The sequence below is a fragment of the Gadus macrocephalus genome, chromosome 11 (assembly GCF_031168955.1).
Source record: "Gadus macrocephalus chromosome 11, ASM3116895v1".
In the NCBI taxonomy this organism is placed as follows: domain Eukaryota; kingdom Metazoa; phylum Chordata; class Actinopteri; order Gadiformes; family Gadidae; genus Gadus; species Gadus macrocephalus.
This window is the reverse complement of record NC_082392.1, coordinates 23356645-23371323: the sequence shown is the minus strand read 5'-3', so window position 1 is coordinate 23371323 and position 14679 is coordinate 23356645. Positions and strand designations below refer to the sequence as shown.

General features: G+C 43.4%; 1 protein-coding gene and 2 long non-coding RNA genes across 3 annotated transcripts; 1 reads left to right on the top strand and 2 right to left on the bottom strand.

Moving 5' to 3' along the window:
• Positions 1 to 251: 251 nt before the first annotated feature.
• On the top strand, positions 252 to 1006 carry LOC132467236 (uncharacterized). Its single transcript, XR_009527977.1, has 2 exons — positions 252 to 845; positions 896 to 1006. It is a non-coding gene; the product is annotated as an uncharacterized LOC132467236 (long non-coding RNA).
• Positions 1007 to 5688: 4682 nt separating this feature from the next.
• LOC132467231 (uncharacterized) lies at positions 5689 to 6645 on the bottom strand. Its single transcript, XR_009527970.1, has 2 exons — positions 6024 to 6645; positions 5689 to 5740 (listed from the first exon to the last, which is right to left on the bottom strand). It is a non-coding gene; the product is annotated as an uncharacterized LOC132467231 (long non-coding RNA).
• Position 6646: 1 nt separating this feature from the next.
• LOC132467565 (uncharacterized) lies at positions 6647 to 12153 on the bottom strand (the record flags this gene model as incomplete). The annotated part of the gene is made up of 2 exons (XM_060064917.1): positions 11894 to 12153; positions 6647 to 11610 (listed from the first exon to the last, which is right to left on the bottom strand). A coding segment is annotated over exon 2 (4812 nt), but the record flags the coding sequence as incomplete, so codon positions are not given.
• Positions 12154 to 14679: the final 2526 nt, after the last annotated feature.

The following is a 14679-nucleotide window of genomic DNA, read 5'->3' as shown; positions in this document are numbered from 1 at the left end:
ACTTATTACAGGTGGTATATTATGGCACAGGATTACAAATGATGGTGAAACAAGTTAAAACACAGAATAATAGGAACAAAATTCAAAGAAATTAGTAAAAATCAATCATTAATAAAGTAATCAATGTGTACATTAGTAAAATTGCAAATTCAAAGAAATTAGTAAAAGTAAATGATCAATATGTACATTAGTAAAATTTATGTCTAGCATGTTAGGTCACTCATTTTCCATTTGGTAACTCTTCATTGGACAGGGTATCTGCAGGTTTCAGCAAGTCAAATTTAAGACTTTTTAAGACCTTTTTAATACCACCTTGAATGAAATTTAAGACCTTAAACCCGCGATGGCGGGGGGGATCCCGCTGTATTACAACCCAAGCATAGCATGTGTGTCACTCAATGAGACTCATTCAATTTTACTTTCCGTCTGTTTATTGAACATAAAGTGATACTCCAGGGCTCCGGACTAACTTTTTCCTTGGGTGCACTGGTGCGCCTACATTTTTAATTTGGGTGCACCAGCACGTATTTATGGTGCACCCAAGTTGTAAGTTGTTGAGAGGGGGGAGACAGCGTCTGGGCCCCCGGGCAGCTGCACCGGTTGCACCGTCGATATTTACGCCACTTATTAATAATATTTTCACCATTAAATAAATGCCTTCAGTAAGACCTGGGGGGTATACCACGAACCTCGTTGAACATACCCAGGCTTTCTTGGGAAAACCTGGCTCGACAGAGCCGCAACTCGCAATCACAGTTAAATGGTACCACGACGCTCACTTTAGATTAAATTAGTTGAACCAGGTTTTCCGCTTTAGGTTCAATGCGCGTTCACATAAAAGGGGCGTTTCTCGCGTCATTTGAATCACCCTTATGCAAAATAAATCGCGCAAGAGCGTTGTATTTCATCCAAGGCGAGCAATGTATTATTATGAACTCCTACGAGGAATTCAAAGTTCAAATCACAGCCAAGGGGAACACGGTTGCCCATAATATGGCTAGGGTGGCGTGCTGGCAAAAATAGCCAACCGTGTTAATTCGTAAGTGAAAAGATTCTGCATATTGTCTACAAAATATTATGTATCATCATCCCTTTTACCCCCATATATGTGGGGCCCCATGAATTGCGAGCCCAAGTACCGGGAATGCACTCGATCTCCGACCCAATATCGGACGTGCACGTCAAGTTGCTTGCTTTTAGTGGCGTGGTTCAACGTCTCAAATATCAAAACAAAATCAGCCTTGTTGACGCTGCAGATTCGCTCGTTTCGGATGAAAGGCGCTGGTCCGAAGCGAGTTATATACGCCGTTTTGTCCCTTCCAGCAGTAAAGGTGCTCGCGATTTGAGAGTCAGGGAACATCAAACCGAAGAGATCTCCTATCCCCCCATTCGAGTTGTATGACTGGTGCTTGACCACTGTGTTTAGAATCCACAACACCTCCGCTTTCAGTGTTGGTGTCGCACCAAATGCTACCCTCAGGTCAGTGCTAGCAGCGCGGACCGTCTGCGGCGGTGGCGCCGGGGCAGAGATGCAAAACGTAGAAATGGCTGGGGTCTGTGTGTGGTTCCTGGCAGAGGTTTTATGCTTTTGGCTCTGCATATGGCTGACGACAGCCTTAATCCCCATGGTGCCGAGCTTGAATGTAGGCTACTTTTGCACGGAATGCATTTGGCCTGTTCTGGGTTGGCAACGGACGCTAGCCAACCTCGGAAACGGACGTCTTCCAGCCAACTGACGTTGAACTTGCATTTACCCATTGTTGCAGACTAGCTAGCAAGCGCGCAGACATCCGTTTATATATGCAGCTAGCAAGAAAGTAGCCCCTCGTACATCTTCTTCCCGAAAAGTCCCGCGAGAAAAATAAAAATGTAATTACCCTTCCCCGACAAATTTAAGACCTCCGAGTTATAAATTGAAGACCAGCATATGACATTTTAGACGAATGTAAGACTTTTTAAGGCCTTAAATTTAGAAAAATGAATTTAAGACTTTTTAAGACTTTTAAGACCTCCGCGGACACCCTGTTGGAGTAAGGGGCCCATTCTTGGTGGTGTTGAAGTGGGTTTGAACTGCAGCAAGTAGGCTTGCAAACTGGTTGTGTGATGATGTGGTTAGCTGGGGTTCCGCTATGGTCGGGAGTCGGTCGTTGTTGCTGGTGGTTGCGTTGCATTGGTCTGCTGGGCTCATCAGGAGTATTATGCAGATCACGGTAGAGGTGGTCCATTCGAGGCGTTGGTGCTTTCCTCTTCTGGAGGTGCTGGGCGGCATCGGCTTGCATGGATCCATTCTGGTTTTCCTTGGAGTTTGACTGCAGTCCTCGTGGTCAGTAACACCTGGATTGGTCCTTGCCATCTGGGGTGGAGAACATTTGGGTTAAGTGACTTTAACATGATCATATCACTAGGATAAAAACCATGGGTAGGGCTGTCAGATGGTATTGGAATAGAGAAAAACGCTTAGCACAGATCAATTACTGTGTAATGTGTGGAATCTGAAGGGATTGATGACAGTATTGTATGTGTGTCTGGTGCTATGGGTGTGATAGGAACAACGCAATTGTGGACTGCTCTCAAATCTTGTACAAATCTCTATTCATCTGGTCTCCCTGGCTTCGGGAGGGGCAATATGGGTGTGTTACAAGGACTAGTAGTTGTTTCCTTTAGAATACCTTGAGATAAAAGAGAAGTTATTACCGGCTGAATTATATCTAATGCTACGGGGGACAAACGATATTGTCGAGTACAAGTCAAAGTAGCATCTGACTTTAATGTAACTTTAAGAGATGGTGAAGAGGTTACAAATCCTGCATGATTTTTATGCATGGCCCATAGTTTAGATGGTACCTGCGATAAACTCTGGGGTGAACTGTAACAGGAGAGGTGGGAGAGATTAAAAACTTCTGTTCCAATGGGACATGTGATACAATAGTAGGAACCGGCTTTGATATTGTTTCACTCATTGCAATGCCAGCAATACCAACCGTTTTCAATGTTTGGTTACTTTCTTGTAAAATACCAGTTTTGTTAATAGCTGATACTGTAGCACCAGAATCGACAAGAAATTCAAAATGGTTTTGTCCTACCTGCACGGAGCATTTTGGATTTTCGGTGGGGGTGGAAGACAGTTGAAGAAGCGTTGCCTGGATCCTTGTTTCCTTTTCCAAGGGGTCCTAGTAATGATTATACTCACCTGGGCGTTGGAGCGGGTTCTTCATGGTGTGGGGGGCGCTGACTGGTTCCATGGGCGGGGCGGTTTGGCCTCGTCTCTGTGTTTCTTTCTGCAATATCTCTCCTGATGACCAATCTTTTCGCAGTAATAGCATCTGGGGGGTTCTTTAACGAGTTGACGTTGGCTCCATACACAAAGTGTAGCGAGGGCGGTTTTGTCTTTTATGTTGTTTTGGGCTGTTTTAATAGCGTCTACTTCTGCGGCTGTTAACTCTATTTCAGTCATTAATTTATCAACATGTTCTGCATTACTACTAATAATAATAATAATACATTTAATTTAGAGGCGCCTTTCAAGACACCCAAGGTCACCTTACAGAGCATATAGTCATCATTCAAAACCATGTAAAACAGACTAGGAATAGAAGGAAAACAGAGGTTAAACATGAAGAATAATAATAATTAATAACACTCAAAGACACCTAAAGTGAAGGGGGGACCTCACTAACCAGTAACTTACTAGTTGCTGTTATGTTCAACAGAGCTGTTCTATACACTTCTGTCCAATCTGGGTTGATTTGCATCGTTATTTTGAAAATGTTAGACGCGATTTCTGGAGTTACTTCTTGTTTAACTGGTTTCGGTATTGGGTGTTGTTTTGCCGTGCGAATCCATGCATCTAAACAATTCTGTGTGTAATTAAATTCCCATTTCGGATCTGGTCCAGACGTTATTGTTTCTTTTAATTCTTGTAGTTTGCAAGAATCAAAAGAACCACCTATTGGCCAACAGCCATCTGTCCATTCGTACACATCATAAGTAAATGGAAAGACCGAGTATATGCCTTCTTCTCTCAAGACTATATCTGCGGGGGATCTTGGTGGCACTATAGGATCGTTTTTTTTCTTACCATAGCGGGTTCTTACCAGGTCCGCTCTTTTTTTAATTTGCTTAGATACCGTTATTGTCACCTTAGCGTCCCGTTTTGATGAATGGGCGTCCATTTTACTCTTCCTTATGATTGAGTCAGACGTTCTCTTGAAAAGAAAACACAAACAAATTAATACAAATAAAGGAATACACACACAGCTGATACAACAGATAGGGATATACGAAACAAAATACAATCACTTTTGTTATAGTTTTACGTCATGAATTCTTTAATGCTAAAAGTAGGCTATGTTAATGTTATTTAATACTTTTAAAACATGTGGAACTCAACGCAAATGGAGACCACAGATCTGTTTGATAAAGAAACAAAGAAATGTTACCTAACTGAATGATATTAATATATTTTGTACAAATTTGTAAATCAGAGTAAAGTCAATGTCTCAAAGGAGCCCGATTTATTTATTTCTATGTTAGTTTCAGGGTACTCACTTGTGGTTTGTCAATCAAACCTGTTTGAAGAATAAACTTTTGTGGAGTTGAATTGTCCTCTGGCTCTGGATTTTTCGGGCATTCGTTCCTTGGACATTGCTATTTATCTGAAAAAAAAAATCTATACGATCTCTCAGATCATATTAATACAACTCAGCAGTAAATCTATTACAATCGCATTCAAATACATTTAGAATTTCGGGACGGCGTAAAACTGCTTCTCCAGCACTGTGGAGAGAAGAAGGGTCTACAAGAGGTTGTAGATAACATGAAAGCAAAGCATGGAAAGAAAGGATAGAAATACGGCGCGAAAAATACATAACATAACAATTGGGATGAGACACTACGATATTCTTTATATATTTTTCTTTTCACAAACGAGGGGGGCCTATTCCCTCAGTTGTTTCAGTGCCATACTTACCTGCTGGCACTGTTTGCGTCCGTAAAGGCCGGACGTTATTTTTCTATTATATTTAGTTTTACCACTCGTCCACTTTTCTGAAAAAAGATAAGTTTAGTAACATGACAAGAAAAGTTGAACAGTGGTTAAATCAAATTTTCCGCCGTCGTTGGTGTCTTTAGGTTGGGAGGCTCCTCTATTTTATGTACATTTCATTCAGGTTCAAACAACATGAGGCCACTCAATTCATCCTACTTGGTTTTCCCGTGGGTGCAATCATCAGCCCTATTTGAAATAGATCTCTGTCCATTCATCATACCAGTGAAAGGTCTGTCAGTACAGAAACGTTCAAAAGTCCGGGTCAGAATTGCATAACTTCCGAGGGACGTACATTACCCATTCATCTGAGGTCCAAGCAAATACATTCACTGGTTGGCCGTATGTGGGGTCCCAAACTGTTTTATTACTGGGCTACTTACTGAATGGGTTTTACTTGGGATGCAGTTATTTGTAACACACCAACGTAACTCTTGTAATGTACGTAGTTCTTTGGAGGGTTGTTACCCTTACTGAGAGTAATCAAAACGTCCTCCGCCAACATTCCTGCATTCGTCACATAACAAGAGTTAATCTGCAGAGCGAAATCTTGCTAATGATTCGCACGGCACAAGCTTTCCATTCGTAGTAACAAACAGTCTACTACTGGCTATAATTCCCTCAGTACAAACGACAGCAACGAGTTTCCTTTTTGTTTACTGGCAGGATTTATTTGGTTCATCCAGACCGTGAAAACTGTAATCAAAAAACATAATACACAAATACAATAATCACTAGTCAAAATAATAACAAGCCATACAGTAATATCCCAACATTGTCCTGGTAATGTCGTCACTTTCAATTAGGCTACTGTATACACAATACACTTTGGTTACATATAATACAACAAAACACAAAGACCAATCTAACTAAGCCCAACATGTGTTAGCCCTTAACGGTGTTAGCCCTTAGCTGTATAAAAACAATTTAATACAAACAAGAACAGAAAACACACACAAAAAACGTCAGCAAAACATACCTTAGTAGCTGCATTGCAAGAGGAAAGTTGTGTAGCTTGGCATTACTCTGTAGGATTGTTTATCTTGATGCTAAGAGCTATTTTGCAGATGCATCAGCACTGAAAAACATGTACTAAATCAGCGGACTTTTTTGATGAGTGTTACGCTAAAGTATGTCCTGACGGAAACGGGCGATACAAAAACAAAGGTTCCGCCTTAGAGAACTTTGGTTCCTACCAAAATAAATAACTCAGAAATACCGCGCTGACTGACACAGAGGCAGTTACACTCCCACCAAAACATATCACATGTATATGATTTTCTTCAACTATTGAGAGACAACATACTGCGTAGAAAGGATAAACAAAAAAACTAAACTTCAGTCCTTGGCTTCCCCAGAGAACGATCACCATGACTGCACCTGTAGTGAGACAGATAGAGAGAGAGAGGGGAGGAAAAGAAAGAGAGAGGTCGGAGTCTTCAGTCTGCTTCCATCAGCGTCACCGTCTTATGGATGGGCCTTTCCAGGTGGACAGGTTTGGAGATACGCTTTCCTTTCTCATCAAGGGTTGAGTCGCTGATGAGCAACTTGAGTCTTCGCACCTTCCCATCCTTTCCTGGGTACACGATAACCTTTGCCATCCTCCAAACTGCAGGCTTCACAGGACTTTGGCTGAAGCCCCTTAATTTCTTTCACATGGCGCTGGAGTCTGGCGATAGCTTTCACCATTTTGGACCAGTCTGAAAACTTGTGTAGGCGATCTAGCAGCGACTTGACTTCTTTCGCCTGGGTGTCGAGAACCTGGACCTTCTTAAGCTCAGGATCGTCATATGTGATCTCTCCCACCTTGACATCTCCACTTGGTAACTCCTTCTGCCAAAGAAAGTCTGGGCCTGTGAACCAGTTAGAGGATACCAGTTGCTCTGCTGTGAGACCTCTTGAGGCGTAGTCTGCTGGATTATCTTCTGAAGCCACATACTTCCATTGTGTAGACTCTGTGCTTTGCTTGATGCGTTCCACACGATTTGCCACAAACACGTGAAATCTTCTGGCTTCATTATTGATGTAACCAAGGACCACTCTTGAATCAGTCCAGAAGACTTCTTGTAGGCATTCTATTTCCAGTTCTTTCTTGAGCATGTCACTGGTGCGGACAGCTACCACTGCTGCTGACAGCTCGAGTCTTGGTATGGTTGTGACCTTAGTAGGAGCGACTCTCGACTTTCCCATTACAAAGGAACAGTGGACTTCACTTGACGTACTCACTGCTCTGAGGTACGAGCACTCTCCATAGCCTGACTCACTGGCATCGGCGAAATGGTGGAGTTCGTAGTGTTGGACCTTGAAGCTTGATGGAACGTAGCATCTTGGAATCTTCACCTCGGCTAGATTTCGCAGGTCTTGAAGCCAGCTTTCCCACAGAGGTCGTAGGTCATCAGGTAAGGTGTCATCCCAACTGAGCTTGTCACGACACATCTGCTGCAGGATCTGCTTTCCCAACAAGATGAACGGTGCCACAAATCCAAGAGGGTCGTAGACTGAAGCGACTGTGGACAGGACTCCTCTTCGAGTAAGTGGATTCTCCTTGACGATTACTCTGAACTGGAACTCATCAGAATCCACGCACCACTGCACACCGAGTGCTCTTTCCATGTGCAGTTCACCCAGTGCCATGTCCTTGTCTTTGGCAGCTGCAGCACATTCTTCTTTTGGGATTGCGTCTAGGACCTTCTTGCTGTTAGAGATAAACTTATGCAGCCGGAGTTTGCCTGTGCTGCAAAGTTCTCTTGCTTCTTTCACCAGTTGGATCGCTTGGTCTTCGGATGCTACACTTGACAATCCATCATCCACGTAGAAGTTCCGTTGAATGAACTTTATGGTGTCGTCACTAAAGTTTCCTTGTCCTTCAGCAGCGACATGCTTCAGCCCATAGTTGGCACAGCCAGGTGACGATGCTGCACCAAACAAGTGGACTTTCATCCGATAGATGGAAGGTTGGCTTTCGAGATCTCCATTGTCCCACCAAAGGAACCGCAGGTAATCTTGGTCTTCTGCCTTAACATGGAACTGGTGAAACATGCGTTCGATGTCACACATGATTGCCACAGGACCTCTTCGGAAGCGATACAGAACTCCCACCAAGGTGTTTGTCAACTCAGGACCCGTCAGGAGGTGGTCGTTCAAGGACGTTCCTTGGTACTTGGCGGAGCAATCGAAGACAACACGTATCTTCCCAGGCTTTTGTGGATGATACACCCCATGATGCGGAATGTACCAAGCAGGAGCTTTGTGGATGTCTTCCTCCGGGACCCTTTCTGCATCTCCGCGTCTTATGGTCTCATCCATGAAGGTCTTGTAGTCTTTGTAGTACTGGTTGTTTCTTCTCAGCCTTCTTTCTAGGCACCTGAGACGATGGATAGCACAGATCTTATTATCAGGTAAGTTAGGTCTTTCTTTCTTGAATGGCAGCGGCATTTCGTAATGACCGTCGCTCTTTAACTTGATGCTCTTTTCCATTTTTGACAGGAACCTTAGATCTTCTTGAGAGATGGGGCTGGTTTCCGACTCTCTTTCAACGAAGTCAGACTCTAGCATCTTGATGACATCTGCAGGTAAGAGAACTTCTTTGATCTGTGTCCTACAGACATAGTGCACTTCCTTTGTGAGGTCTGAAGAGGACGGTAGACCTGGCATCACTTGCTTCACCATGACTTGGTGACTTATTCCAATTGCATCTCCATAGTTGAGACACGGGTTGCCATATCCCACTACACTCCAGCCCAAGTCTGTCTTTTGTGCAAACGGCTGGTGTTCCTCACCAGGCACCACTTGTCTTGGAACGAGGGCTTGGGCACAGTTGTAGCCAATTAACAGGCCGACATCACAGCTTTGCTGAGGAGCGATCTCATCTGCAATGTGTTCAAGATGAGGCCATGCTTTCGCCGTATCTGGTGTGGGAATATGGTCTCTGTTTGCAGGGATAAACTCTCTTGAGTAAGTCACTGGAAGAGTGATTATCTTGTCTGAATAAAAACCTCTAACTTGTAGACCAGCTAGCTTCCGACAGGACACGATTGTGTTTCTTGAAGCCAACGTGGAGAGGTTTAGCTGAACTGGTTCACTCCTAGCATTGAGAGCCTTCGCTGTCTCGTCGAGGATAAAGGTTGTGTCACTTTGTGTATCAAGGAGTGCGTACACCAGAACTTCACGACTTGGTACACTTGTAGATGACACCCACACTGGAATTATTGTGGAGGTATGCGTGTCTCCAACATTCTGGATGACTCTAAGTGCCGTCGCCTCACGTGATGGTCTCTCTGACTGGTCTTGTGACTGTTCATTCTTCCTTTCTTTGTACTCTTCTTTGTCTTTGTCACTGTACCTTGCTCTGTCAGATCTTGTAGACATCCTTTCTTCCTTGGTGCGATCGTCATGAAGACAAGTTGGGTGTCTTCTCTCACAGGTGTCGCAGCTGTCTCTTTCTCTACAATCTCTAGATCGGTGGCCAAATTTGAGACAGCCAAAACACAATTTATTTTCTTGAACAAACTTGATTCGCTCCAAGATTGTCCCTTGCATAAACTTGTAACACCTTTGTAGACTGTGTCCTGCCTTCTCACAGAAGACACAGCTTGTGACGACGGCTTTCTCATCTGAGGTGGTTGCTAACACCTTTGCTCCAGGACCTCCGCTCTTTACACACTTGTCTGGAATCCTTTCACTTGGCTTAAGAGCATGAAGAGATGTTATTGGGCTGCAAGCGATTTTAGCTTCACGTGTGAGAAACTTGACAAACTGGCTGAAGCTCGGGAACATGTGAGTGTCTTCTTCTGCTTCTATGACTTTCCTATTCCACCTTGAAGTCACCCAGTCTGGGAGTTTAGAGAGAATTTTCTGGTTCTCGTTGCAATCATTAAGTATTTCAAGACCTCTGATCTGAGACATGGCTGCCTCACAGCAGCGCAGGAAGTCGGCGAGTTCTTGAAGTTCCATACTGCCTTTGGAGCTTATCTTGGGCCACGCGTCGAGCTTCTCTCTGAAGGCCTTGGCGATGAGGAATGGATTGCCGTATCGCTCTTCTAGGATGTCCCATGCTGCATAATATGCTGGCTCTGTGCCAAGTAAAAAGTAGCTCTCTATGGCCCTTTTAGCAGATCCACCCACATACTTGCGTAGATAATATATCTTCTCTTCAGCTGGTATGTTCTTCCTGTCAACGAGCGTCTGAAAGGACACTTTCCAGTCGTTGAATCGGAGTGGGTCACCACTGAACACTGTAGGTTCAGGTAGAGGAATGCGACTCGCACTGATGGCTTCTGCGAGCGCTTTGACGAGAGCTGTTGTGCCATCTTCATATTTGTTTTCTTGCCTTGCTTGTGCTACAGCTGGTGGTGTAGAATGGTGCCGCAGTGGGCTAGTTTGAGGCTTGACTTCTTCTTTCTTCACAGAGACACGATGGAGAAGAACATTTATAGTTTGAGGCTTGACTTCCTCTTCTTTCTTCACAGAGCCACAATGGAGAAGATAATTTATTTCTTCATCTGAGCCGTCGCCCTTAGTTGCCGGACATGAATGTATACTCTGGTCATATACTTGCTGTCGTGCCTCAGCAGCCTTTAGCTTCTTAATAGTCTCCAATCGATCTAGTTCTCTGCGCTTGGCTTCTAGCACTCTTTGTCTCTCTGCATTTTCAGCCTCTTGTTTGGCTTTTAGCTGAGCGGCTTCAACTTCCAGTCTCTGAAGCTCTTTAATATAATGCTCTTGCTCCAGCTGTACTTCTAAGGTGGCTTTGTTGGCAGCAACCTCAGCAGCTGCACTCATCCTGCTTGCAGAGGAGCACTTAGTGTGGCGAGAGCTAGTGCCTGTCCTTCCTGAGGCTACAGACATTACCTCTTCAATGACTCGATGTTCTTCATGTCTTTGACTTGTAGTATGCCTATGGGCTGTAGCTTCCTCCCTTGCATCTATAAGGTCCATTGCATCCTTAACCATCTTCTTTGTTACTGTTTCACAGGTGTCGATTTTGCGACGTGTGTTAAGGTCAGGAACCTCAAGGCGTTTCCAATCGTCATAAACGTCATTTAGACTCCTAGAGGTATTGCGTACTTTAGTAATTTGTCCATCTAGCAGGTCGTCTGAGCACTTTCCACTCAGCGCTTGCTTGGCTTCTTTAGTGGCATCCTTCCACTTCTCATAGCACACACTGAACCGATGTGCAACCTTTATTACTTGCTCATCATGCTGTTCTTGACCCTTTTCCGTCATTCTGCGGACTCTTTGGCCTAATGGTGGCTCTTCTGAGGAAGCGGGGTTGTCCACTATGATGCCTTCAGTCGCTTGTGGCTGCACGGTTGAGCTGTGCTCGTGCACACACTCTGTCTTGTCAGGTGCGTGTGACTCCATGTCTGGGAAATGTACATCTGCAATTGTGTGCTCTTCGCCATTTCGGGACATCTTACTTGCCTTACTGTTGTCATTCACTGCTCTTTGGTGCTGTCTTCGTGAGCAGCTAAGTTTTCACTATAATTCCCTCAGTACAAACGACAGCAACGAGTTTCCTTTTTGTTTACTGGCAGGATTTATTTGGTTCATCCAGACCGTGAAAACTGTAATCAAAAAACATAATACACAAATACAATAATCACTAGTCAAAATAATAACAAGCCATACAGTAATATCCCAACATTGTCCTGGTAATGTCGTCACTTTCAATTAGGCTACTGTATACACAATACACTTTGGTTACATATAATACAACAAAACACAAAGACCAATCTAACTAAGCCCAACATGTGTTAGCCCTTAACGGTGTTAGCCCTTAGCTGTATAAAAACAATTTAATACAAACAAGAACAGAAAACACACACAAAAAACGTCAGCAAAACATACCTTAGTAGCTGCATTGCAAGAGGAAAGTTGTGTAGCTTGGCATTACTCTGTAGGATTGTTTATCTTGATGCTAAGAGCTATTTTGCAGATGCATCAGCACTGAAAAACATGTACTAAATCAGCGGACTTTTTTGATGAGTATGTCCTGTATGTCCTGACGGAAACGGGCGATACAAAAACAAAGGTTCCGCCTTAGAGAACTTTGGTTCCTACCAAAATAAATAACTCAGAAATACCGCGCTGACTGACACAGAGGCAGTTACACTGGCCAATCATTGATGCCTACGTAGTACGGATTATCAATTCGTATGGATTCCTAATTCTTGGATATTTTAGCAAAAAATATCAGACAGAGCCTCCGCCTAAATAAGAATTTAAATGAAACCTCATGCTTTTAGATCGATCTTCCCGAGGGCGTTATCTTAACCCTTATATAAAATAAACCACTAGTTTACATTCATCATACCAAAGGCAGGCAAATATGTCCACTTATCCCCTCTTTAGCTGAATAGTTGTTTTAGTGCTAATCGCCTCCAAAGGTCCGGGTCAGATCCTAATCACATGTGTTTATCTATTTTCCAAATTCCGGATCCCGTCAGAGGGTCAGAATGGCAAGATAGTCATTTAAAAAAAAAAACATAACTTACCAGTCTGATGATCTCATATTGGGATCCTGCCGACAACGCCATTTGATGAAGAGAAAGTTCTCTCACGGACACGTCGGACAGCGAAATATTTGATTTAATCTTAAGGCATGATCATGGGAAAAGTACTGGCAGCAAAGTTTACCAAGAACACATTCGATGAAACATTATAGGTGAACAACATTCTTATAGGGAACGTTTCTATTGTGGGTAGGGAGTATTGACTGACCTAAGGCCAAGTCAATTTGTAATACAATGGGTGGATATTGGACATGTCTGCAGGTTTGTAAGACATGGCTGTAAATAGTTTACACAACAAAGAAGTTAGTCGATTGGCCTGGTCACAAAACCAGACTTACTGGCTCCAGTGGGAACTTGAATACGAATTAACTTAACCTCTCTCAGTTAAGAAAGGAAGGGATTTGTTTTAAGATACAGGGAGAATGAATACAGTTCCTTCTAATGTAATAATTATGTAAACAAGGTTAATATAATTTGTATGTGATTGTATATTTATAGTTATGATTGATATTTCCACGACAAAGACCTTACTGAAGGCTGCAATAAATACTTTAGCCACAGAAGGCAGCACCACAGACCAGGCAAGGAAGCCGAGTGTTACGTCACACCGGCTCCGCCCACTAGGCCACGCCCACTTGACGTCCTCTCTAGCGGGTGATTTCGAACTCGAGAGGCAGAGATCAATAGGTAGACGGCGCAGAAAGCCACCCGGGCCTAAGCCCGGGGGCTTGAAGTAGATCACGGTATTTTCCTCTCACACGCGTTAGATACAATTCCCTCCCTTAAGTTACCATACCGAAACATGCCGACTTTATAATAAATGAAGTCAGTTAAAAGCAACCCGGGATTGGACAACTTTCTTCAAGAATATGCAACACAACCCATGCACACGCTCGAACCTGGTCTCACGAAAATACGTGACACTGTCACGTTATTTAATCTATTGAAACGTGATCAGGGACACGTAGGCCTATTTTCTAAATTTTGTATTTCAATTGGAAGTAGGCTATTTGTCGTGTCACTAAGCATGACTTCCAAACTGAGGTTCTGTCCGGGAGCGTTCTCCCTAATGTCCCTTATGGAGCTCCGTACAGATCATTCATTGTTGAAAATTGTCTGTGATAACTAACAAATGACAGCTTTTGGCCACCTGTTTCTACTTAAAATTGTCTGTGATAACTAACAATATGACAGCTTTTGGCCACCCGTTTCTACTTTGATACTGAGAAATTGTGACAATACACGGATATATTAAATGCAGGTGCGCTGCTCTGTAGGCAAACCGCGAAGGAAAAAAAGGTAGCTGCTTCATCTGTTCTTTTTAGAATTGTATGTCTTGATGTTTATTTTATCTAGCCATCTATTCTCTTGTTTTTGGCTATGTGAATGAACGTCCGCGTCGATGCCTCGATCGCAAGTCCAGTGTCGCGAGCGGACGTTGCCATGACATCTAGAAATCATACCGTATTTAATGGGTTGTAGTGAGTGTAACATAATTCACCTACAGTATTTTGTTATGTGTTGTTCTTTCAATTGTGTTAGGCATGTCGTTTACTGTCTTGGTGGTTCAGGGATCGCTGTCCCTGGATTACGAGCGTCTCATGACGTCAGAGCCCATGCGGGATTTGTTTACTTTCAGCACGTTTTGATTTCCTGTTTCTCTCTTACTAAATAAACGAGTCACACAACTGTGTGCTCAACGTGCGAAATTGTATCTCTCACTTATTGCAATTTCCACAGGGTTATCATTACTATTGATGTGTAGGGGTTGATTATAACTCGTGAATAATATTGTTTAGACCACGGTCTGGGGGAATACTCGTATTCTGATTGGCTGCAGAGCGTGCATTAACTCCTGATATAGGCCTACAGACACCTGCTAAGTAGTTCCAGTCAGTGTTTAGATTCTCCGCCCGAGCCCGAGCCTGACGCGGGCCGGGTCGGGCCGATATTTCCCACCACTATACTCGGGCCGGGCCTTTGATCTAGCGTTTTTATTTTTATTTTATCATTGGTTTATTGGCCTAATCTGAGGAGAAATCTATGCCATAAACAGAAATATTATAGGCCTTTATTACACAGGTCTTCTCAATGGCGTGGAACGCTCCGTTCACTTGCATG